Source organism: Aegilops tauschii, chromosome 4 (assembly GCF_002575655.3).
Source record: "Aegilops tauschii subsp. strangulata cultivar AL8/78 chromosome 4, Aet v6.0, whole genome shotgun sequence".
In the NCBI taxonomy this organism is placed as follows: domain Eukaryota; kingdom Viridiplantae; phylum Streptophyta; class Magnoliopsida; order Poales; family Poaceae; genus Aegilops; species Aegilops tauschii.
Window position 1 is genome coordinate 516,362,077 of NC_053038.3, and position 24,650 is coordinate 516,386,726.

The 24,650-nt window shown below is 47.7% G+C and overlaps 3 protein-coding genes across 3 annotated transcripts; 1 reads left to right on the forward strand and 2 right to left on the reverse strand.

Moving 5' to 3' along the window:
- Positions 1–331: 331 nt before the first annotated feature.
- LOC109762615 (ervatamin-B-like) lies at positions 332–7,407 on the reverse strand. The gene is made up of 4 exons (XM_073497943.1): positions 7,300–7,407; positions 2,481–2,533; positions 1,145–1,311; positions 332–891 (listed from the first exon to the last, which is right to left on the reverse strand). Exons 1-4 carry the CDS (start codon positions 7,405–7,407, stop codon positions 332–334), a joined length of 888 nt encoding a protein of 295 aa, XP_073354044.1.
- Positions 7,408–9,160: 1,753 nt separating this feature from the next.
- On the forward strand, positions 9,161–12,589 carry LOC109762645 (uncharacterized). Its single transcript, XM_073497206.1, has 6 exons — positions 9,161–9,593; positions 9,674–9,729; positions 10,615–10,740; positions 11,025–11,168; positions 11,392–11,655; positions 11,817–12,589. The coding sequence occupies exons 1-6, from the start codon at positions 9,176–9,178 to the stop codon at positions 12,165–12,167; spliced, it is 1,359 nt and encodes a 452-aa protein (XP_073353307.1). The 5' UTR covers positions 9,161–9,175; the 3' UTR covers positions 12,168–12,589.
- A 3,300-nt stretch (positions 12,590–15,889) lies between these two features.
- LOC109762611 (tubulin beta-2 chain) lies at positions 15,890–17,839 on the reverse strand. Its single transcript, XM_020321485.4, has 3 exons — positions 17,357–17,839; positions 16,941–17,210; positions 15,890–16,846 (listed from the first exon to the last, which is right to left on the reverse strand). The coding sequence occupies exons 1-3, from the start codon at positions 17,748–17,750 to the stop codon at positions 16,164–16,166; spliced, it is 1,347 nt and encodes a 448-aa protein (XP_020177074.1). The 5' UTR covers positions 17,751–17,839; the 3' UTR covers positions 15,890–16,163.
- Between the last annotated feature and the right edge of the window lie 6,811 nt (positions 17,840–24,650).

Here is a 24,650-nt window from a genome sequence, read left to right on the forward strand (position 1 = left end):
CTCCACCGTTGCCAGGGTTCGGGCGCACATCAATTTCACAAGAGAAAGGATGAAGCACCAATTATTTCACCAGCAAAACATCAACATTGATTAGATATATATCACAAAGTGGTACAATCTGACGACGCAAGTCCTTCAGAATACAGCTCGACTTGACAGGCAAGAGGTTCATGAAGGATTAGATATAAAATCAAATGTGGCATATGTTATCACAAGAAAAATCATATGGCAGTGAGATAGAGTTTCACTATCAGAGTATAACAAAAAAGTTAAGATCCTAGGCAGAGGAGGGACGCATAAATTTCACAAACTACGGTCCAACCAAGATATGTCAGATATTAAGCACTGGATATAGTCCTGGCTCCATAAACATACCCAAGACACCTCGCTTGTCAGCAACATGCCTGCGGATCCTCCCAAACCCACCCTCGCCCCAACTATCTCCCCATGAGTTCTTGAAGCGCCAATACTTAACGCCGCTGGGATCCGTGCCATAACCAACAATCAAGACATTATGCATGTTAGTTCTTGTTGGCAAGGCTTCATAGTCCATGATGCCCCCTTTGTAATTATCAAGATAAATTGTGCCCTGTAAACTGACAATCACGGGCTGCCTCGCTACTGCTTTCTCTAGAGCCTCCTCGGTCCAGTAGACAAACCGAAAGCCTGATATCCTTGCTGCTACTGATTTGTCCTTCTTGCAAATACCTCTCCGAGCCCGGTATGGGTAGGAGGATTCGCTCGAGAGTCCATTCCTTTGTATATACCGGAGAGCGCGAAGAGAGAAACCACCCCAGCAGCCACTGTTGCTGTAATCACAGTCAATGAGCTCTTGAACTGACAGGGAGATCTTCTGCGAGGTTTTCAGGATGTGTATTGCTTCCACTGAGGCTGCAGCCGCCATCGCCCAACAACAGCCTACGACAAATATAAGTGTTGTTCTTTTTTGTGAATAGACAAATATACAAGTTAAGGTGGTGTAAAGGGATCATGTGCTAGAATGCAAATATAAATTGGCCTTGTCAACTGCGATGCATAATTAAGCTACACCTGCACGCAGCTAGGAATAAACCAGGATCTACTATGGAACAATTTAAAACCAAACACATGCTGCAACAGAAAATAAGCTCGAGACACTACGTACCACAACTTTTTTGGTTCCTCACAACCGGAGAGACAACACCAGCTTCGACCCAGTCAATCCTCGACGGGCGGGTGGACTTCTCAGCATGCTCTTCAACCTTCTTCATATACCAAAGTCCAAGACCAACGCAGCATGCAGGTATTGTCATCACGGACGTCCTGGGGTCCCTGGAAAACGATGGAACACACTGTAATCACAACCCTTCAAAGCAGGCCGTCGAGAAACTTTCTTAGCATTCACTCAGGAGTATGATTTGACAACAAATGAAGAAATCTTCGGCGCGCCAGGCATTAAGAACATTGCAACACGATTTATGACTGCATGTCGGTTGCGGATAAATTCCAACTACAAATATTTTTTCGAAGGAATTTCATCAAGAAAGCAGGGTGCTCCCGCGATTTCATAAAGAAGAATATAGTTGGCTCGGTTTATAAGGAAAACTACGCCAAAAACCGTACAGGTGATTATAATTGATTAAGGGACGATCAGGCAAAAAACTCGACCACGAGCAAAAAAAATAGAAAAGGAAAAAGGAAACAATAAAGCTGCCGCCAGCCATCTCGACCTCCCACCTACTCTCCTCTACCCCAAGAGGAGTGAGCAGGATCTGCGGAGACGTCTTCAAGAAGGAAAAACGACATCTGCAGGCGCCGTCGCCGCTGGCATCGATACCCGTCAACTAGTAAAGCTTTCGCCCAGAAACCGCCCACGACTCCCCACCGAAACCTATAAAAGGGCCCGACCACATCAACAACCACCACGACAACCCAAGAATTGACCAGACACATACTAGTGGAGAGGAGGAACTCTTCAACGAGAACTCCCAAGGAAGATGGTGCCACCGTGCTATCATCGCGTTAGCCGATCCCCATAAAATACAAGGCTTTCGCCCAGATCTCTATGCCCCTCCACCTCACCAAGCCCCGGGGAAGGGGCCCAACCATTGCCAGTGGTAACCGAATCATGGCTCCCACCCAACGGGCAGCGGTAGACCATGCCTGCCGGATCCGAGAGTACACCAGTACCAAGGCCCACACTCCGCAGCCACCAACCACCAGGCCCTCCGTGCCACCACAGGTTTTGAGGGGTTTCAAAAGGTTGATGCATGCACATTGAGTTCATAAGCATTAACATATTTTAAAAAATCTACATCTGCTCCCAAAATCGCCTTGTCATGCTACAAACTTGAACAGTGTCGTATGCCGCAGGAAACTCATATGAGTACCATATTCTAGTATCTTGCTGAAAGGAAGAAACATGGTGCATGCATCTTTACTTTGCCAACCATAAGATATTAACCTGAATGACCTGACGCAATGTTAACAGACTCGTTTACCTGCTAAAGAAGCCAACGCGACGGCCAGAAGTATCCCCAAGATTCCTCTTAGACTGCAATTTGAGCGCGAGAAAAGGTTCAGTTTTGTCTTATCACGCACACGCACTAACAGGAGTGCGAATTAAGCGAGAGGCGTACGTGTAGGTGTCGCAGCCTAGGTCCGGCCGGCGTCGAGCCCGACGGCGCGCCGGCCGCCGCGGACCGGCGCAGCAGGGTCCTCCCCACCGTGCCAAAGCCAAACGCCCGACGAAACATGCATGCCGAGGAGCACTGCAGGAGGAGGATTGGGCCGATCGAACCGGAACACACGATCCGCCGTGCTCGAGTAGGACTCCCTCTATTTAACGCTCGATGCGTCAAATAGATGGGTTAACGCACAGGAGACCCTCCGTGGCCCGGCAGCTATCTTGTTGGATACAACTACAAATCCTACGTCAACTTTTCACCACGACAAATCAAAAGTTTTAGGTGACAATTTATGTTTCCCGAACAACCGAGAGTCTCTATGTGCCGCGCGTGTGCGTCAAAACAAGCCAGCTTCGCTGAAGGCTGGGGCGGGTCTGGGCTGGCCCATTTGGAGTAACAAGCTTGTGACACGTAAAAAGATCGCAAAAGCTATGAGAAAAGTGGGAATCGAACTCGCGAGCTACTTCTCGTTAAACAGAGACGCTATCCAGTTAAGCTAATGACTTCTAGTGCTAGATTAACCGTGCGAGCGTTTAACTATGGAACTTCTATTGAAAAACAATCAAAACAAAGTACACATTAATCATTTTGTAATATCCATTGATCATTTCGTAAATATATGTTGAAAATTTTCTTATTATACGATGAACATTTTGAAGAATACATGATGAACTTTTTGTATTATACTCATATGATAAACATTTTTGAGAAAAATAAGAATATATGCATTGAACAATTTTCTAAAAAAATGCAATGAACATTTTTGTAATATATGTTGAACAATTCTCGAATACACATCGAACATTTGTGTGATATACACTGAACAAATTTCGAAAACATAGTGAACATTTATATTTGGTGAACAATTACTAATATACGATGAACATTTTTATAAATAGAGGAAAAACAAGCAAAATGAAAAAAAAAAAGAGAAACAGAAACAGCAAAAAAACAGAACAAAAGAAGAAACACGAAAGCGACTCTGGGCCGGCCCAAAGTGGGGCGTGGGGTGGTCGCCCTTCAGCGAAGCGATGCCCTTTTGACGCTCACGAGCGTCAAATAGGAATTACCCCCTCAACCCCCCACAAGAAAAAATATGCTTGCCTAGGATGGCAAATTTAGTTGGTAAGCATGGCAAATCCGCCTAAATTCATTTTTTGCCAGAAAATTACCATGGTTGTAAACTAAATTTGTCATTCTCGCACCAACATAAATTGTCATAAAAAATGTTAGATTTGTCATGCTTAAAAATCTGACATCAGTTTTACTCACGTCTGCGTTTCACTTCGGTTTTATTTTTATAATGGACGGAATATTTTTGTAAAATCTGAATATTTATCAATCACACGAATATTTCATTGTAAAGTATGTTTACATTTTCTAAATTATATGAGCATCCTAATGGCCAGTTATTTTTGAAAGATTGCACGAAGGAATTTTGATATGCGTAAAAAAATTCAAAATAGCATTAATAAACATTTATTCAATATGTCCATCATCTATTAAAGAAATCTTCACCATATACTTAAAAAATGTTTGCCGCGTGTTTTAAAACATTCACCGAGTATCTGAAGAAAAATCATGTATACGAAATAATGTTCACCAAGTATTTATGAGATTTTTCTAAATTATATGAGCATTTTTGGAAAAACAAATAGGTGAACATATTTTTAGAATTGGTCACCTTGTTTAAAATTGTTCATCATTTATTATAAAAAATCTCCGGTCAAAAAATATGAATTTTAAAATAATTAATAAAAAATTTATTGTATATTTTTTAAAATATTGAATTTAAAATATGTTCATGTAATTTTATAAAAAACACGGAATTAAAAAACATGATTTTCTAAATGTTCACATTTTTAAGAAATATTTGTGAAATAGAAAACCATAAAATAAAGAAAAAAACTACACCGTCCCAAAATAATTGTCGTCGATTTAGTACAACTTTATACTAATTTTGTACTAAATCAGTGACACTCAGTTTAGGACAGAGGGACTAGAAAATAAAAAAAACAGAAAGAAAAAAATTTGGGGGGGGGGGGGGGGGTGGGGGAGTGGTGGGGGAGAGAAGAAAATCGAGGAGTAGAAGAAATTATAAGAAAATTACAAAAAAACACTAAGAGAAAGAAGAACCGTACTGTTAGCTCGAGAAAAGATAAATGTCAATAAATGAGAAAGAAAATGATCCAATGAACTAGTGCAGGATGGAAAGTATGTTGACTATTTGACACAAGAAGCATCAAACCTGAATCCAACTTGATGAGAAGTCGCAATGTTGCATGTTTTTCTTAATTTCCCTCTCGCTTGGCCTCCAAAACGACTGCAACAAGTGTTAGCTACACATTATGATGGTGACAACTGCAAGAAATATGGAAAAATATGAGGTCGATGATAGTGGAAGAAAAGGGATAGTGGAACAAGACCAGCGAAAGCAAGGCACGTCGATGGAGAAGATGCAGGAGGTTGTAGCCGAGTTAAGCAATCGCCGGTTCCTCCTAAGTTGACCTCCTTGCAATAGTTGACCCTCTTATTCTCCTTGTTTTTAATAAGAAGATCGGCCATGCTGTCGGAGTTATTTTCGGCAGATCCCTAATAGGGTATCTTGGCTAGACGAGTAGACCGGAGGGAAAAAGATGGTTTATGCAGTTATTTCCCCCTGGACGCCTGATTCCTTGTTGTATATTGCATGTATTTCGAGTCCTTCTCTTCATAGGGGCCCATGGGCCGGTACGATGGGCCAAGGCTAAAACCGACTTGCGGGCCCCGGACTGGCCTACTCAAGCCAACTTCTGGTATGATGAGGCACCGATGGGCCATAACACCGTCACATGCTAAGCTAATCATCATATTAAATTTGGAGTAGCATGGTTTAGCTTTTTATGATAAGTCATGCTGGAATTTTATCTATTTATGGGCCAGCCCAATAACAATTTTAGAAATTCCTAATAAATCCTAAAGGCCCACTTAGCCTATTCGTGCAAGGCAAGGGGCACTACTAAAGTTTAGTCCCACATTGCTAGTTTAGAGGGAGTTGGACTTCTTTATAAGGGAGGTTCTTTCGCCACATGTATGAGCATGAGAACAAGAGGGACATCCACGCGCGCTCCTCCTCCACCGCCCGCCTCGTCACGACGGGTTGCGGGGACGAGCCGATGTCTAAATTTTTGCCACGCACGACGGGTATATGAACGATCACACGGAAGCTGAAACGTTTTTGCTGAAGTGGAGATTGAATACAAACGGCGCACCTCTTCGCCTGCTGCATGTTCGCTTCGCCTCACTCTCTTCGTTTCACCTCCCGTCGCTGCCCTCTCGCCTTCTTCTCTTGCGCCTATAAAAGGGAGGTCGCTCCTCCCAGTGAGACGCACCAGAACAACACAACCCTCTCGCCTCCAAGTTCCTGACCACTGAGCTACTGCTACGATCTTCCCCATCTCGGCTTGCGGCGTGCACCGCAGGTCGGGACAATAGGTCTCCGAAACCGCACCTTTTGAGTCCTGTACGGGAGAAGGGTCATAAGGTTTTTGAGGAGCGCTTCGCGCGACTACTGACTTCTTCGTCACGGACACCCCGGACTCCGACGACTACTTTCCTGACGACGACTTCTTCCCCGACATCGACAACCTCTTCGACGATATGGCTGGCAAGGACACTGACCCCAAGTCCAGCGCTTCTGCTGCTGATGTCCCGTACGTGTTCTTCCTCTTAGAGGCCCTGCTACAGTTCCTTGTTCTAGTGTTTGCCTGAGATATGTTATGCTCTATTTCATATATGCAACATGCTATACTGTCTGCTCTAGATATGTTTAGGTCAAATCGCATGGCTTATTTCATCACTGCTATACAAGTCGTGCTTTATCTAGTATTTCTGTTAATAAAATCATTCGGTAAATTGCTCATATTTCCAACAAGTCAATCATCAAATTTATTTCAACTGTTTATATTTAAAAATGCACTATATGGAGATATAATTTGTATTTGATCTCCTAGTATCAGTGTGTCATTGTCGATCTTGATATATTTTTTGAATGGCTACATAAAGATAAAAGAAGCAATATTTCAGAACAGATTGAGTAACAACTAACCTAACATGTGCAATGCATGTTTTACACATCCACACGATGATATCTGCAACCAAGAGCAATGGCCGAGGGAGCACGGTGCGCAATATCCAGACATGGAGTGGAGTTACTGCTCTCAGCTCATTCCTCCAAGCATGAAATTAATTCTCTGATTCGTTGTGTCTTCTCTCATTATTTTTCTCTTCTTCGCTAGGAGCATTTTGCACAACTAGCCCATATTTTTGGACGCAGACATAGTCTTAGAATCAATTAAAGGCAACATCACTTGATACGACATTTTATGAGACAATGCATTTGGGTATTTGTATCTAAATAATCTTTCATGACCTAGGATGACGCATTAAGAGTGAAAGCATTGGTTTATTTTCGCACCGACCCAATTGAATGATATGACCAAACACAGCTTGTGCCTTTGATCGGCACTTCACTTTCAAATGATGATAAGGACCCGGGGGGAGGGGCCTCTGTCTTACCTTCCATATTCATGTATAGAATAGTTGAGAGGTCTCTCGCAGGGTGCTCCTGTCTCGATCCCCACTCTTCTCCAGCGGCACGATCAGACAGAGTGGAGACGGGGCATGAGCAGGTTAAAGAGAGCTCTAAACGGGGATGACTTGTGGCTAGGGGTGAAAGGCCAACCGAGCTTTGGGCAATCATGTGCATATTAGAGCTAGGTCGCCTGGTGCCTTAGAGGAGAATGGTATGATGTTGAAGAGGAGCGCACCATCGATGCTTCCGTTCCTAGGGAATGTGATGTGTCTAGAGGTGGTTGTCCTATTGGTTGTGGTGCTCCATGACTAGATGCCAAATGAAGCCGACGGGAGCACCATCGGCGACGCCCTAAATAGCTCAATGATGTCTTGTTCTAAGGAGGCCTCGGTCTCCTTCTTGACTCCCAATGCAACCACTGAGGCGGATAAGGAGCATGGAAGGGCATAGAGTTGGAGTCCATGGAAATAGATGGTGCTCATGATCAAAGGTGTTTGTTTTTTGAACTATGGCACCCGCGACAACGCTCAATGGTTGGCCATTTGTGGCGTAGCATGTGATCCTTCTTGCGAATTGTATGATGTCGCAAAGGAGCGCACTGCCCTCGTTCCTGAGCAATGTAGGTTGGCTAATGGTGGTTCTCTTGTTGGTTGCAGTGCTCCACAGCGGGGAGCCAGACGCAACCGACGAGAGTAGCATTAACGAATCCCTAAATAGGCTCGATGTGTCCATCTTTGGAGGAAGCCTTACTCTCATTCTTGACTAGCAATGCCACCACGGCGGTGGATAAGGAACAAGGAAGGGACATAGAGCTAGAGCCCATGGAAAAGGATGGAGCTAAATGATCAAAGGTGAGGTCTGATATGGAGCTTTAGCGCCCGCGGCATCCGTCGGTTGTCAGCCTTCATGGCATAGCCTTTAACCCTTCTAACCGAAGGGTGGCTAGTGTTATTCCTCTCTGCTTGGTTGCCCAAGGGAATGTACTGTAGCTTCGGCTCAGCGTTCATGGTTTATTTCTTTGGCGTGTGTCGCTACTCGAAGGGAAGATCAGCTTGGCTGCCTAAGGGGAAGCCGTGTAGCTTCATCTCAGCGTCCATCTTTTCTTTCTTCGGGATGCGTCGCTGTTTGAAGGGAAGGTGTGGAGGTCCCGTCGTCACAAGTGTCACGGTCCGTAGCAACAATATTTTCTTCCACTATATGGGGCCCTCTTATCATAAGTTGAGGAGTTATTTGTAATCTTTGTTTTTATTTGGGATCTGATATAAACAATCGCGTGCCACCGCTTCTGGGGCCTTCGAGATCCTTCCAAAGGAAAAAGGAAAACATGTGGCATTTATATTTGTATAAATGCTACTTTTACTTGGGATCCATGGTAACTGTCGTGTACCGTCGCTTCCGGGTCCTTCGAGACCCTTCCTCGGGAAGAAAAAAGAAAACGTGTGGCATTTATATTTGTATAAATGCTACTTTTACTTGGGATCCGATGCAAACTGTCGTGTACCACCACTTCCGGGTCCTTCGAGACCCTTCCTCGAGAAGAAAAAACAAAACGTGTGGCATTTATATTTGCATAAATGCTACTTTTACTTGGGATCCGATGCAAACTGTCATGTACCGCCGCGTTTGGGTCCTTCGAGACCCTTCCTCGGGAAGAAGAAGAAAATGTGTGACATTTATATTTGTATAAATGCTACTTTTACTTGGGATCCGATGCAAACTGTCGTGTACCGCCGCTTCCGGGTCCTTCGAGACCCTTCCTCGCGAAGAAAAATAGAAAACGCGTGGCACTTACATTTGTATAAACATAATGGAATATTTTAATCCAAGCATTTATACCCTTCTTGGTATATGCATTCCTTATGATAAAATAAAATAAATCCCAAACAAGTTCCAATAAGCGGAACAAACTTCAACATCAGCACGAATATTTTTAAAAATGGAAGAAACGGAAGCGGCGGTGTCAACCGGGCAGGACTCTGTGGCAGCCACCTCCTCGCCGTCTCCTCCTCCGCCGCCGCCGCCGCCGCTGTCGCCGCCGCCTGCCTCTGGGCCTCAGGCCGCCTCCCAGGCGCGGCCAATGGAGGCGCCGACGGGCCTGCACAGGCTGCGGGGCCCGTCCCCTATCGTGTGGGCCATGCGCACCCGCGTCGCCCCGCCGCCGCGGCTCGCCGAGCCGATCCCCCGCCCGGTCTACCCGCCCCCTCCCCCGCCGCGGGCGCCGCTGCCGCCTCCGACGGAGAAGCGGCGCCGCGGGCGCCCCCGCAAGGTCGCCTGCCTGCCGCCACCGCCGGGGCTCGGGCCGCCGCCGGGGTTCGCGCCCTCGCCGGCTGCGCGGCCGAATCCGGCCGCCCACGGTGAGCCTTCTCGCCCCGATACATGCTCGTGGATGCTTGACCGCCTAGTGCTTGCTGAAATCTTGCGTGGCCGTGGACAGGGCAAGGGGACTTGGGCGGGCTCCAGCCGCACGTGCTCACCATTGCCGTGGGAGAGGTATGCTGCTTGACTCTCTGTTCATGTTAGAACTGAAACAAATCTCTGTCTGACTATGCCCTGCTGAAACTCTGAACCCAAACAAGCCACATGTGTTTCATTTCGATGATGCAAAGGTTTGCTTTCGCCGCCCCTCAATGGAAATTGTGTGCAGAGAGCTTGTCTTGATCTCGTATGCCCCTCAATGGAGAAGAATTTCTTGTTAAAGATCCATAGAAATTAGAAACTACTCCCGCCGTTCACAAATATAAGATGTTCTAACTTTTTTCTGGATCGGATGTATGTAGACACGTTTTAGTGTGTTTGTTCACTCATTTCAGTCTGTATGTAGTCCATATTGAAATATCCAAAACATCTTATTTTTGTGAACCGAGGGAGTATGTGCAGAGTGTTGTGTATGGCATTATGAGCTGTTCAATTCTCTAGTTGCAGCTTAGCTGGACTTTTATTGTCAAAGCAATAATATAATCTCTATTCTTCAAAAAAAGGCTAATCTTTATAAGTTTATTATTGCTTTGACGTAACATTGCAAACGAGGCCAATGCTTACTTGTTTAACCTATTGATGCAAACGAACCTATTAGCTGAACCAAACACTGATGACAAGTGGGATGGGATGAAGTCAGTACCCAATTTCAGCACAAGTGAATCTTTATTTTAATTTGACACAAGTTATACAGTCATATCTCTAGAAGGAAAGAGAAGATAAAGGTTTGCCCCCGTGGGTTTCCTTTTGCTGTAGACCCCCCTGTTTCTATGTACATGATTTGCAAAGGTCTTAACATTTGGATGAACCTCATAACAGAGGGGCAATGCTTGGTCACTCAACATACTCTCTCCAATTAAATGTGCCAAGAAATTTCATCATCTGAAAACTGTTCTGCAGGATATCATATCAAGGGTCATGGCGGTCTCACAGCTGAATTCGAAGGCCATCTGCATTCTTTCAGCTCTTGGGTCTGTTAGGGAAGCAGTTCTAGTCCAGCCATCTGGTGTCATTCTAACTCACAAGGTTTGACCTTAGCTCCTCAAGATTTAACATACTCTTTTTACAATTATTCAACATCGCAAACATCAAATAGCATGAAATTCTGGAAATGTGGGTCAAGTGATTGTTTGGAACAAGTAAATGTCAGTATCAAATTACATGAAGAAGGCCTGTGGGGAACGTTACGGTTTTTGTCTCAGTTATTTGTGATTACAAGAGGTCCATGTTTCCGAGTGAGCACAGTTTTCTTATGAGTTCTATTCATCCATGAAAATTGGTTTCCATAACTCTTAATTCAATTTCTGCAGGGCCCTTTAGAAATCATCCGGCTGTCTGGATCCATTTTGACATCTAATGACCATCGATCTCTGCGTATTACCCTTGCTTCCGTCAATAGTTTTGTGATCAGTGGCATTATAGCTGGACCTCTCATAGCTGAAACTCCTGTCCAGGTATGTAAAGATGTTAGAACGTGTAAAACTTTTCATTTCATTGCCTGTAAACAGTTATTTAGTGAACTAAAACCATGACACTTATTATGGATCGGAGGGAGTACAAAATAGTCTTTCTTGAATATAAGAAACGGCGTTCTTCTATTTCAGCCCTTTGTTATATGCCTACATGAAACAGACAAAGTGATAACAGCACATAATTTATTTAATATGCTTCTTTCAGGCAATTCTTGGAAGCTTTCACAACAGTGCATTCTTGCCAAACAACGTACCTAGGGGAGACATTTTGTGTTATCCTAACACGCAAGGTGCCATCACAAATGGCAGCACTCTACCCAGTGAGCGTTCCAATCCAGTATATGCATCTCGTACTTCCATGGAACGAAATGAATCAAGTGAGGTTGATGTCAAGCCCTTTGTTGGACTGGTTAATCTAAATCCAGAATATGCATCTCGTACTCCCGTGGTACAGCGTGAATCATATCAGGTTGGTGTCAAGCCCTCAATCCAAAATAGTTTGCTTCTTTCTAGAATATAAGGAACTGCATTCTTCTATTTCAGTCCTTTGTTATATGCCTACATGAAACTGACGAGTGATGACACAGCAGGCCTTGATCCAGTTACTAAGTTAAAGTATGCTTCTTTCAGGCACTTCTTGGAAGCTTTCACAACAATTTGTTCTCTCCAAACAACACACCTAGGGCAGCCATTGCGTGTTATCCTAACACGCAAGGTGCCACCGGAAATGGCAGCACTCTACCCAGTGATCGTGTCAAGCCACAATATGCATCTCGTACTTCCGTGGAGCAGAACGAATCAGATGAGGTTGATGTCAAGCCCTTTGTTGGATTGCTGAATCCAAATCCAGAATATGCATCTCGTACCCCCGTGGAACGGAACGAATCAAGCGAGATTGATGTCAAGCCCTTTGTCGGACTGGCTATTCCAAATCCAGAATACGCACCTCGTACCCCCGTGGAGCGGAACGAATCAAGCTAGATTGATGTCCAAGCCCTTTGTCGGACTGGTTATTTCCGAATCCAGAATATGCACCTCGTACTTGCGTGGAGCAGAACGAAGCAGATGAGGTTGATGTCAAGCCCTTTGTTGGAGCAGTTAATCTGAATCCAGAATATGCGTCTTTTACTTCGGCAGAACAGAATGGATCAGGCGAGAGTGCTGTCAAGCCCTCTCCTCTCTTGGAGTGGCTTAACAACTTCGCGTCACTGTATTTGATTGAACTCAATCCTGTGATACATTTACCCTCTCAAGGTGGTAGGAAGCGCATTTGTTAGATAGTTGCGCTTTTTGCGACCACCGTGTAACTGAGTTTAGTCTTAGTGTTTTTTCTTCCTTCTGTTGATAGAGTGAACATTGTACTCTTGGTTCTTTTCTGTTGATAACTATGTTGGTCAGCTGCATATAGACTGAGTGCGAGTCGGCACCAGTGCCTCTTCCGTCATCAAACCTATCGATATGCGTCGGGCGCAAGCAAGGGGCGCGTTCTTGAGCTGAACCATGCCCTTGCATAGTCTGGAAGGCAGTTTGTGGGAACCTGGTAGTGTGCTGCCATAAGAAGGCAAGAACAGTCTGAAGATTCAATCAGGGTCTGCCGGCCTGAAAACATCATCTGCATATCATGAGCCTGATAACACAGACACGAGTAGGAGTGTGGTGCAGATGAAGAAACTCCATTGCTACATCCAGGGCCGGCCCTGAGGGGGGGGCACGGGGGGCGGCCGCCCCGGGCCCCCGAGTAAGAAGGGCCCCCGATTGATTGGTTGCCACATATACGTGCGTAATTGTTTAGCCTGTACCTGTAATAGATCGACTGATTCTCCAAAAGGAAACAAAAGTTAATTGATCAATTAGCACGCCGCGCAATCTTCTCGGCCTATACTCCTCCCCGATTGGCAACAAATCGGCCATACCATGGATGACGGCGCCCCGCCCACTCGTCTAATACTAGTAATTTTCGGCTGCTGGGCGTCATTAGTGGAAGGAGGTAATGCGGTTTCCAGATTCCCATCAATCTTCCCTTCAACGCAAATTTTCTCTTTCTTTATTCTTGTTAGATCGTTTGTTCGTTTCCTGAAGATTATTCTCTTGTACATATCTCTTTTTCACACTCCAATTTCTTGTATTGAGATTGGGATTAGAAAAGAGAAACTTGGACTTTTGTTCGTGACGCAGCAGCAAAATCTTGCGATTTCGAATTTTCTAGCCATCCAGGTACCTTGTTCCATGCCTTTCTTAGCACTTCTATTTAATTAGCAGTACTCTTAATTTCTTGTATCATATGTTGTGTGCTGATTAGCAGGATCGCTATTCATTTAGCAAGATGCTATCTAAAAAGAATCCATCTGATAATGGGGAAAACATGCATATGAGTTGGTTGAGTCCCACATGAGTTGTTGGCATTTTTTTAGAGCAGATACAAGTGCTCTACTGATTCCCTGCAAAAAGCAGTATTTCTATGAGTTGGTTTCCTTTAATAGTTGTTAGCTTTAGTTGTTGTCAAGAACAACTAGTGAAAACTGTAGGAACATAAAAAAAATATTAGTAAGCATGAAAGTGCTAATAATTCACATAACAATACAAATTATAGTCTGTTTATGATCGATCAAACTTTTACTTTGAATATTTATCATCCCTGTTTTTTAATATTCAAGAAGACAGGGCACCATAAATTATAGTCTACCAAATATTTATTTGCGGTTGAAATAGAAAGAAAAATATGAGTATATATGTTTATGTGGTTTTAGGGCCCCTCTATGTTGTCTCGCTCCGGGCCCCGGAAATCTCAGGACCGGCCCTGGCTACATCCCCAAGCTATCTCAAACTTTTCTTCTTCTTTAGATCATGCCATTGGATCTAGAGTAGGTGAATGCAGAGGTGGCAATGCATAGGAGGAAGGAATCTTGATGGCCTCTCTATCTCTCTATGTCTGTGTGCATGATCCTCGAAGGCAGCAGTACTTTATAAACTAGTGCGGTTACCTTGATGGAGATCAAACCAATCCAATGGCACATCAGATAAGGTAGAAGAATCAGAAAACAGATGTAGGAGAGAAGCAGGGCCGATTTGGCTTCCGAGCTCATCTGCAACCCCATGAATAGTAAAATCAAATAAAATACTAAAAAAATTTCATAAAATTCCCCCTAAAAAATTGCACGGTAGATGTTTCAGTGCGTGAGGTTCGTGCCAAATTTCAGCTCATTTTGACATTCGAGTATTTCTTAGACAAAAAAAACAAATTTGGGGTATGTGAAATAGTGTATTGTTCGGGCCGTTTTTTTCCAGAGAGCTACTCAGGTGTGCAAATGAGCTGAAATTTTGCACGGACCTCACGCACCGAAACGTCTTCCATGCAAAAAATTGGAATTTTTCTAGTATTTGTTTTGATTTCACTGTTCATAGGGTGATGAGCCCAGGCATAGAAATGGATATTGGAGAATTAACTAGTCTATACTAGGAGGCAGGCAGATCCTTAGTATCAGCGACAAGAACAAGATGATAATGACCAGTCCAACAGATGTAATCTGGCAGCGAGTCGAGATCAGACCGGTCAAACGTAGGACAGCCCAATCTCATCTCATGGCTCAACACTGCAGTGGCAGGGATAACTGTTGAGTGAGCAGCACTAAACTGTAGCCTGGTCCAGTGCTCCTAGTAACGATCGATAGATGAGGGATGTGCATGTGCCCCATACACTCTGCTGTGCTGCACCTGCACATGGCGTCCATGTGATGTGATCTGCATCTCCAACCATTGGTCTAGAGTGCATGGCCACATGCATATGCAGAATCTTGCTTGATGGCCTCAGTCTCTGTAGTGTGTAATGTGTCTGTGTGCATGATCCTCGAAGGCGGCAGCAGTGCATAAACTAGTGATGTTACCTGCTTGGAGATCAACCCAAGGACACAGAGGATAAGATAGAAGAATCGCACGGTAGATGTATAAATTACTAGCTCAGAAACAGAGCATCGAGAGGAACAAGATGATAACCGGTCAAACTCACAGCAACTTGAGATAAGACCAGTCAAACATAGGACAACTTATTATATACACATACAGACAAATCTAAGACAAGTAGTAATTTCGAACGAAGGTAGTAAATGATGAATAAAAGAGGATGCATCTAGACTTATTTTAGCTCTAATACATCCCTATTTATCTATTTTGATGAGAAGTATTTTCGGACAGAGGGAGTACTACATAGATCTATCCCATGCACAGGGAGTTTGTGAACCAATGCAGAATGGGGAAAAGGAGCAACTTTGCTGTCCGGCAAAGTGTGCTGCGCTACACATGCGTCCATGTGTTGGGGTCGGCCGAAGCAACTACGGCCAGTCAATGCTGGCCATCACCAACTGTGGTGCAGCATGCAGAGAACAAGATCCATGGATGGACAACTACAACCAGACAATGCTGGCATATGTGTGCTGCAAGCAATAATGTAAACACTGGAACAGCAACATAGTAGTGTTACAATCTGTCATCACGGAATCATAATACCATTTGCAGATCGACAGCAACGGCTGGTGGAAGAAGAAAGAAACTAGTGGTGCTCACATTTCATTTCACAGCATGAAACAGAACAAGATCAAGGGCATATCACAAATCATGGACTGAAATCAGACACGAGCAACTCTGAATTACATTCAGATTTAACACGATAATTAGATGAAGAGCATAGCACAAATCATGAACTGAAATCAGACACAAGCAACTTCAAATTACATTAGATTTGGACATGATAGTTAGACAATGGACACCAGACAACACACACCACTACCAGTAGAACGCAACAGGGCGTTGCTTGCACACAGCAATTGTGCCAGAGGTTATACCAAGCTATCTCACCAACAACCACCCTTCCATGAGTTTTCTGTTCCTCAACAACAGCACCCACCAAGAAAGACAGAAGAGCACTACACAATCAAATTAACATAAGAAAAGAACCAATAATCATACGCGGTACTCGGTTGATCTCTAGTCCTGGAGGTCGGCATCGTCCTCGAGCTCGTCCTCGTACTCGCCCTCCTCGTCGGCGGTGGCGTCCTGGTACTGCTGGTACTCGGACTCGAGGTCGTTCATGTTGCTCTCGGCCTCGGTGAACTCCATCTCGTCCATGCCCTCCCCCGTGTACCAGTGCAGGAAGGCCTTGCGCCGGAACATGGCCGTGAACTGCTCGCTCACGCGCCGGAACATCTCCTGGATGGACGTCGAGTTGCCGATGAAGGTGGAGGCCATCTTGAGGCCCGTGGGCGGGATGTCGCACACCGTCGACTTGACGTTGTTGGGGATCCACTCCACGAAGTAGCTCGAGTTCTTGTTCTGCACGTTCAGCATCTGCTCGTCCACCTCCTTGGTGCTCATCTTTCCCCGGAACATGGCGGAGGCGGTCAGGTACCGGCCGTGGCGAGGGTCGGCCGCGCACATCATGTTCTTGGCGTCCCACATCTGCTGCGTGAGCTCGGGGACCGTGAGCGCGCGGTACTGCTGGCTGCCGCGCGAGGTGAGCGGCGCGAAGCCCACCATGAAGAAGTGCAGCCGCGGGAACGGGATGAGGTTCACGGCCAGCTTGCGCAGGTCCGAGTTGAGCTGCCCCGGGAAGCGCAGGCAGCAGGTGACCCCGCTCATGGTGGCCGAGATGAGGTGGTTCAGGTCGCCGACTGTTGGATTGTTTGATCAGTGGACATCAGGCATCAGCAATCATCAAACAGTAATAAGAATGCAAAGGCTGCAGAAATGATGGAGGAATCTTACAGCTCGGGGTGGTGAGCTTGAGGGTGCGGAAGCAGATGTCGTAGAGCGCCTCGTTGTCGAGCACCATGCACTCGTCGGCGTTCTCAACGAGCTGGTGCACGGAGAGGGTGGCGTTGTAGGGCTCGACGACGGTGTCGGAGACCTTGGGCGAGGGGAAGACGGAGAAGGTGAGCATCATGCGGTCCGGGTACTCCTCCCGGATCTTGGAGATGAGCAGCGTGCCCATGCCGGACCCCGTGCCGCCGCCCAGCGAGTGGCACACCTGGAAACCTGCCATGGCCGCACAGATCCGTCAGCCAACGCTTCCCTTCCGCTCCAGATCTAACTACGCCGCCGGCGCCGGCGCGGAGGACGGACGGACGGACGGACGAACGGAACAGAGGAATGGAGAAGAAAGGGGAAGAAAAAGCAGAGACCTTGGAGGCAGTCGCAGTTCTCGGCCTCCTTGCGGACGACGTCGAGGACGGAGTCGATGAGCTCGGCGCCCTCGGTGTAGTGGCCCTTGGCCCAGTTGTTGCCGGCGCCGGACTGGCCGAAGACGAAGTTGTCGGGGCGGAAGATGCCGCCGTAGGGGCCGGAGCGGACGGAGTCCATGGTGCCGGGCTCGAGGTCCATGAGCACGGCGCGGGGCACGAAGCGGCCGCAGGAGGCCTCGTTGTAGTAGACGTTGACGCGCTCGAGCTGGAGGTCGGTGTCGCCGGCGTAGCGGCCGGTGGGGTCGATCCCGTGCTCCGCGCACACCACCTCCCAGAACTTGGCCCCGATCTGGTTCCCGCACTGCCCGCCCTGGATGTGCAGGATCTCCCGCATCTTCCCTCCCTTCCCTTCGGAGGACGAGCGAACGGCGGCGAGGTGCGGCGGCGCCGGTGGGGGGTGGGGAATTGGAGCAAGAGGGGGATGGCGTTAGTGGGTGGGGGTAGGGTTTGGTGGGGCGGGATTTATAGAGGGCGGAGGGGACGGGGCTGACGGCGTTAGTTTGAGTGGGAATTCGAATTTTGAAATTTTGGGGGGAGAAAAGAAGGGCCTCATCGCCATCTCTGATTCCTCCGACGACGATGATGACCACGGCTTCGACTCCTACGATCCACCACCTGTCGCGAACGCCTACAGATGGGCTGACAATCGGAAGGGCAAAGAGTCGAGGAGGAAGTGGTGGAGCTTCACCATCTCTGTCTTTAATTTTAAGTTCTAGTAATTCTACTAAAAACTTGACCATCGTTTTATGTGGATATGTGAACTCTGGCGACCTTTTGGTGATCTTTAGGTGATCGAATGTGCATTTCTATGTTCGATTCTATGTCCGTTTGATGATCGACGTTGTTTAGTTATATGTTGCATGTTTTAGTATAGATATAGGGTACCGAATATGAAATAAACGGATGGGGACAACAGAAATTGAGGAGTACCCGCGGACGCGCCGGGTGCGTCCGCGGGCGTTTAAGAGCATCTATAGGCAGACGGCAAATCCGACCCCTCAAAGGCTCAAACGCTCGGACAGTGACCAGTTACGCCTCAAATATTTGATTCTACAAACCGGATACCTCAAATCCATATTATTACATGCAACGTAAACCGATCTTTAAGCAGAGCTCGTCTGGCTTCGTCGTGCCCACGTCCGGCGGCCGACTGCGCTACACCGAGTGTTGGTCCGCTCGCCAGCAAGATAGAGTAGGGCACGGGACACGAGCCGGCTCACGGTACTCAAGGCGCCGTCGTCTCCCATGCTTTACTATTCCTCATCGGAGCCCAGAGCCCGGAGCTCGGACGGTATCGATGGACGACAGATCTATGATGGATCCGTCCTGGGACAAGCCGGCGACATCCACCATGATGCGGCGGCGCCCGGACTGGTGCACCATACGGGGCGCCAGAAAATGCGACTTCGCCTCGCCGCCGCGAGGGCCGCCGCCGCCTCCCGCGCCCGCTACCTCGCACGGCGGGCACGCCGCGCCATGTTTACGTCGGACGGCGCCCATGGTGCGTCCATGGCTCAACAGAGGGGTTGCGTGTCCGCCATCGCGTTCGGACGCCAGATGGACCGCACCGCCTCCCGTGAGGCAGTGATGGCACACCTATCATCGGATCCATGCGCCATTTGGGTGGACGCAATGGATTCCCGACAGAAGGAGTCCGAGCGCTGCCCCGCACGGGCCTCCTCCCGGGAGCGGCAGAGCACATCTCCTCCGCCTCCCGTGAGGCAATGATGCCATCTCCTCCTCGGGGCCGCGTGGGATGAGCTCGGACACGACGGATTTGGAGGTGTAGGTCTCGGATCCGCTGCTCGCCATGTTGTAGAAGGCCGGAGATCGCCAGACAGGAGCTTGAGTAGCAGAGGGAAGTGAAGGGAAGTGGCTTAGGTTTGGTCCGTCGAGCGAATGGGAAGCAATATATGTGGGGTCAGGTGCACCAGCATGGTTCGGAGACGACGTAGAACCCGGCGCCTTATATCCACCCCAGATTTAGGCTGGATATAATTAAGGGGTATCGATTAAGTCCGGGCGTTTAAGGCCCGTTTGAGCCATCTGTCTGGGTCATTTTTATGACCGGTCAATGATCGGACCATTCATCCGGACATCTGAGGCGGGTTTGGGACGCTAGATACTCTTACCACGTCTGCTGCTTTTGTTGGGACTCCTCCTCCGCCGGCCTATGTGCAAGTGCAACTGCTTATCTGCACGGCCAGCGGCATGCATGCTCTGCCTCGCCTCATTTTGGCTGGCTGAGATGTTCCTCACGCCACGCATCAAACACTTCACGTGCATGTTCGGTCCATCTCTGACGACGAGCTGAAAGAAACCACGCAAGAAAAAGCTGACAAGATCATCCATCATATTCACTCATGCACAAGCCGATCGAGTGACGAATCCCGGATCACGTTCAGCAGCACGATGCCGGCCCTTTGCTGCAGCTAATTTCCCCCCTTTTTCTAGTGGAACGCTGCTGGTTAATCAAATGACTGATTTGTTTTAACAAAGTATAATAGTAGATACATTTATCTTTATGAATGACATACCCGACCTCTATAAGCACATATGAGATATTGAACCCGCACAACATATTGAGATGAACGGAGTCATCACAGGCGTCTCGAATTCGACGGGATGTCTCCTCTAACTAAAGAAACATCACCAAAAAGAATGAAATAAATCTAAAAAAATGCAAGCATCGGTGCCAAGTTTAAAACTTAAACCATGATGGACCATCACAGGGAACCTAACTATTGAAGCTACGCTCAGTTCACGTCAATCGGCTAATCTTATCCAGGTTTACCGGACCCCTTGTATTTTGAGTTACACTTGACCATATAAGTAACTAACTAAATTTGACTTATATGCTAAAATAAGTATATAGTTGAATTCATATTTGAAAGAGGATTCTTGTCATATATTTTTTGTGGCATATAGCTTACATTTCAAAATTGTTGACCCTAACTACGAGTCCAATAAACCCTCAGTTGCAGATAATGGAAGCATTCATGCTGCATGCAACGGAAAACTGTTTTCTCGCCGACCGTTTTTATATGATCCAGGTGTAAAATGCAGTAAATGCGTCTACGGCCCTTCCTGGTGTGGTGGTCGCTCGCGGCGTGCCGAGCTGCGCTTGGAGCGTGGAGAGGTGGCTCGCATGGTGTCTGTGGAGCGCGTCGAGCCAGGCGGGAGGTGCAAGGTGCATCTCGCCGAGGAGAGACAGCACTGGTGCTTTTCTTTCTGAGAATGACATGTGGGTCCGTCATAATGGTGCAGCCTAATGGGTTGACTTCGTGTTAGAGTACGTAATGGGCCTAATGGCCTGGGCTGACGGTATAGTCCGTTAGTCCTAGGGTTAAAGGTCGCTTGCTCAGGGGTCAAGTAAACCCCTCTATATAAGGGGAGGAGATGTATCAATCTAATCAAGCAAGAATTAAGAAGGAAATCCCCTTCCCTCTTGCCCGGCCGTGGGCAAAAAGGCCCCCGGCCGGCCCTCTCGCGCCCTCCTTCTAGCAGCGCCATAACTATTTGGTATCAGCTAGCTTCGGTCGATCATGTCTTCACCGCCGCCCAACCCGTCTCTTCCGCTTCCGGGATCCTCCGTCGCGCCCGCCCCCGCCGTCCTCACCCCGGAGGAGGTGTCCGGGACGCTGCGGGACCTAACCCAGGCGGTCCAGGAGATCCGCCTGTTTTTGGCCGGGTCCTACGGGCCGCACCCAGCTGCGCGGCCCATCGCCGCCACCGCGCCGCCGTGGCTGCCGTGGCAGCCGCTGCACCAAGAGGCCTCCGCCGTGCTCGACGGGCCGCTGTAGCTGCCATCCACTGCCCCGCCCTGGCTGCAGTGGCAGCCACCGCTCCCGGCGGCCTCCGCTACGCCCGGCGCTCCGCCGCAGCTGCCACTGCCCCAGGGCGTCCCCGCCGGGCCGCTGCAGCTGCCATCCACCGCCCCGCCCTGGCTACAGTGGCAGCCGCCGCCCCGGGCAGCCTCCGCCGCGCTTGGCGCTCCGCTGCAGCCGCCACCACCGGTCAACTCCGGCCCCGCATCAACCGCGCCGGCGGGAGTCCCGATCCACCAGATCAAGTTCCCGTCGTCGCCATTACCGCTCCCCCAGGGCGTCCCCATCCAGCAGATCAAGTTTCCGCCGTCGCCGTCACCGCTTCCGGCTTGGATCACTACCCGCCACATGTCGGCGGCGGTGAGGCTGCAGGCTACTGCGCGCGGCCTCCTAGCGCATCGGCGTGTGCGGGAGATGCGTGGTCTGCAGCTGCCGCTCCTCCCAGCTGCGCTTCGCCGCGCAAAGGACCTTGATTTCATCCGCTGCGTCGGGGAGCTTGGGCATGCTGTTTTCCCCGCGGGCAGCGACCTCAAAGTCTGCGACATCGGCGGTTGGGGGCGCACCCTCCTCGTCATTCTTCATCGCAAGCCCTCCACTCTTCTCCGTGTGGTGCAAACCAACAACCGTCTGACGGGGAGAAAGCAGGGTGTCACCAACAGGAGTGTACCGCGTAGCACCACTGCATTCCGCCGGCCGCCGCGAGGGCGTCTCTGCTGGTCGCTCTTGCGACCACTTCCAGGTGTCCATACACATGCACTCCTTTTGTCCAGATGGTGTCCATGGGATCCAGGTGGCTGTACACGTGCACGTCTGACGTGCGGATGGTGTCCACTTTTTGTTAAGGGGTCCAAAATAAATCGTCCCAGTCCATTTCAAGTTGAGAGTAATAAAACAAGCCGAGATGTAAAAGGATTGTTTTTAGGTGTTAGGTTTGTGTTGCGTCGAGTCATGGTTATAAGTTGGTTAGGCTGCAGCTCGAGGACAAGCTGCATGTCCGGGTGGGGTGTAGTGTTAGAGTACGTAATGGGCCTAATGGCCTGGGCTGGCGGTATAGCCCGTTAGTCTTAGGGTTAAAGGTCGCTTGCTTAGGGGTCAAGTAAACCCCTCTATATAAGGGGAGGAGATGTATCAATCTAATCAAGTAAGAATTAAGAAGGAAATCCCCTTCCCTCTTGCCCGGCCGTGGGCAAAAAGGCCCCCGGACGGCCCTCTCGCGCCCTCCTTCTAGCAGCGCCATAACACTTTGTGTCACGTCCGCCCTGATGAGTGGGCCATATATGTCATAATCACCCTTAGTTTGAGCTCAAATCGATTGTTAACTTGAAATAATAGTCTTTAGCAAAAAAGTTAGAAGAAACTTGGTAAGTTTTAAGCAAAAATTGTAAAGTGATAGTTTTGGGGGACGGTTGCCTCAATTGTGGTAGTTTTTCATAAAATACTCCTTTTTATATGACTTAGAAATAATAAATATATTTACAATTTTGCTAAGTCTCAGTCGACTGGGACTTCGTTATGTCGCAGACGATACTATATCCCTTAGATATTGCAATGGATATTCGTACAAAATTTTTATTTTCATTATTTTATTTTATCTTTCTTAAATACTACACCCTCTGTCGTGGGTTTGTCACGGCAGATGTCCTAGTGTGAGGACTTAGTTGTGGAGCCATCGGAACGAGATTAGCTTAAAGGGGTTAAATGAGACAAAGGACACAGGGAGTTTATACTGGTTCGGCCCCTTGCGGTGAAGGTAAAGGCCTAATCCAGTTTGAGGTGGTATTGCTAGGGTTTCTATGACCAGGGAGCGAATACGCTTAACCTGGCTCTCGATCTGTTGTTTCTTGCCCTTAACTCGCCGCCGGGTCGTCCCTTTATATACTCAGGTTGACGCCCGGTGGCTTACAGAGTCCCGGCCGGCTCATAAACGTGTCCGACCTGGTGACTTAACTACAATTGCCTTATCATACAAGTTATATGCATATGGCGGTTTACACCTACGGGCCTTAAGCCGTCTTCGGGCCTTGGGCCCTTCATAAGTTATCCTCTTGAACCGCCATCTTCAATTCCTTCCTGGGCTTTGTCTTTATGAGTCGCCATGAATATAACCCGGCCCCTCTTGGGCGGGTTAACTCAATAACTATATCCCCAACATTAGGCCCCAGGTTGATTTGAACTTGTTCACATCAATCTTCAACATTTACAAAAATCCCTCCTTCATTACCTTCGCGAAACTTGTAACTCGCCATGACGTCATCCTCTGGGATCATGATAACCCGCCGTGACGTCACCTGTCATTAGTTTTACACAGAGCCAAAATCTTTAATGTATCTCCTTATTTTTAGTGAATCTCCGAAAATCGAGGCGTCTGCATTGTTACAGATCCGTTTTTTGATCTCCTCAATTCCCGCGCTTGCCACTTATCCATTTGCCTTATAAATAGGGCCGGGTGTCTCTTTCACTTTCCCCCCTCGGCCTCTTCATCTTGTCTTCTTCCTAGCGACGCCCTAGCACTCGTGCTCCGCCGCCGCCGTCGACCCTCGCCTCTGCTTCGTTAACGACTGCTGCATCAACCTGTTCGGACCAGATTCCACTCGCGCGCCTCCGCCGCTCAACAGCCTCGGTAAGTTCTTCCTCTTCCCCTCCGTAGATCTCATTAGGGTTTACACGAATCCATGGAAGTTCGTCGCTGTTCTTCACTGTTCTTCGCTACAACACGGATACTCAACTCAAACTTGATATTTTTCCTGTGCGGTAACAGCCATAGTTCCTTTTTTCATCATCAAAATATTTCTTTTTGAATAGAAAATCCAATCTGGAGCTTATGAACTGCTCAAGCATCCATATTTAGGTCTGAATATATTTTCATTCTCTGACACACAGTAGATCCAAACTTGTAACATCGATCTGTGAAACCTGTTTTTCATCACTTAGCAATTTCCATCCGTAGATCTGTTCCTTCAACAGTTGTATGGACGACTTAATTTAAAAATGATAACCCACCAGGTATCATTAGTCCCCTTTTAAGCCGCCAATATCTTTTCAGTAATCTTGTAATATCATGCTCTGGCTTAATATCTAATTGTGCTTCATTATTGTTTGTCCTTGAATCATAAGCCGGCTTAACCATGTGATCTTAAACCGGCGTAATCTTTTTCCAGAAATGGCTAAGACATATACTTCCTGCAACTGGATCAAATCCCGGGTTACCGTGGAAGATTTGAACAATTATGTTGCCGTTGGCGCTTTAGCCAAAAAGGAGGACATCCACTGGAGAGCTCCTGGTGATGAAGTCCCTCCTCAACCCAAAGAGGGAGAAGTAATCGTTTTCACTGATCACTTGGGTCGGGGGTTCAGCCCTCCCGGCTCAAAAATTTTCTGTGACGTCCTTCATTTCCTCCAACATCGGA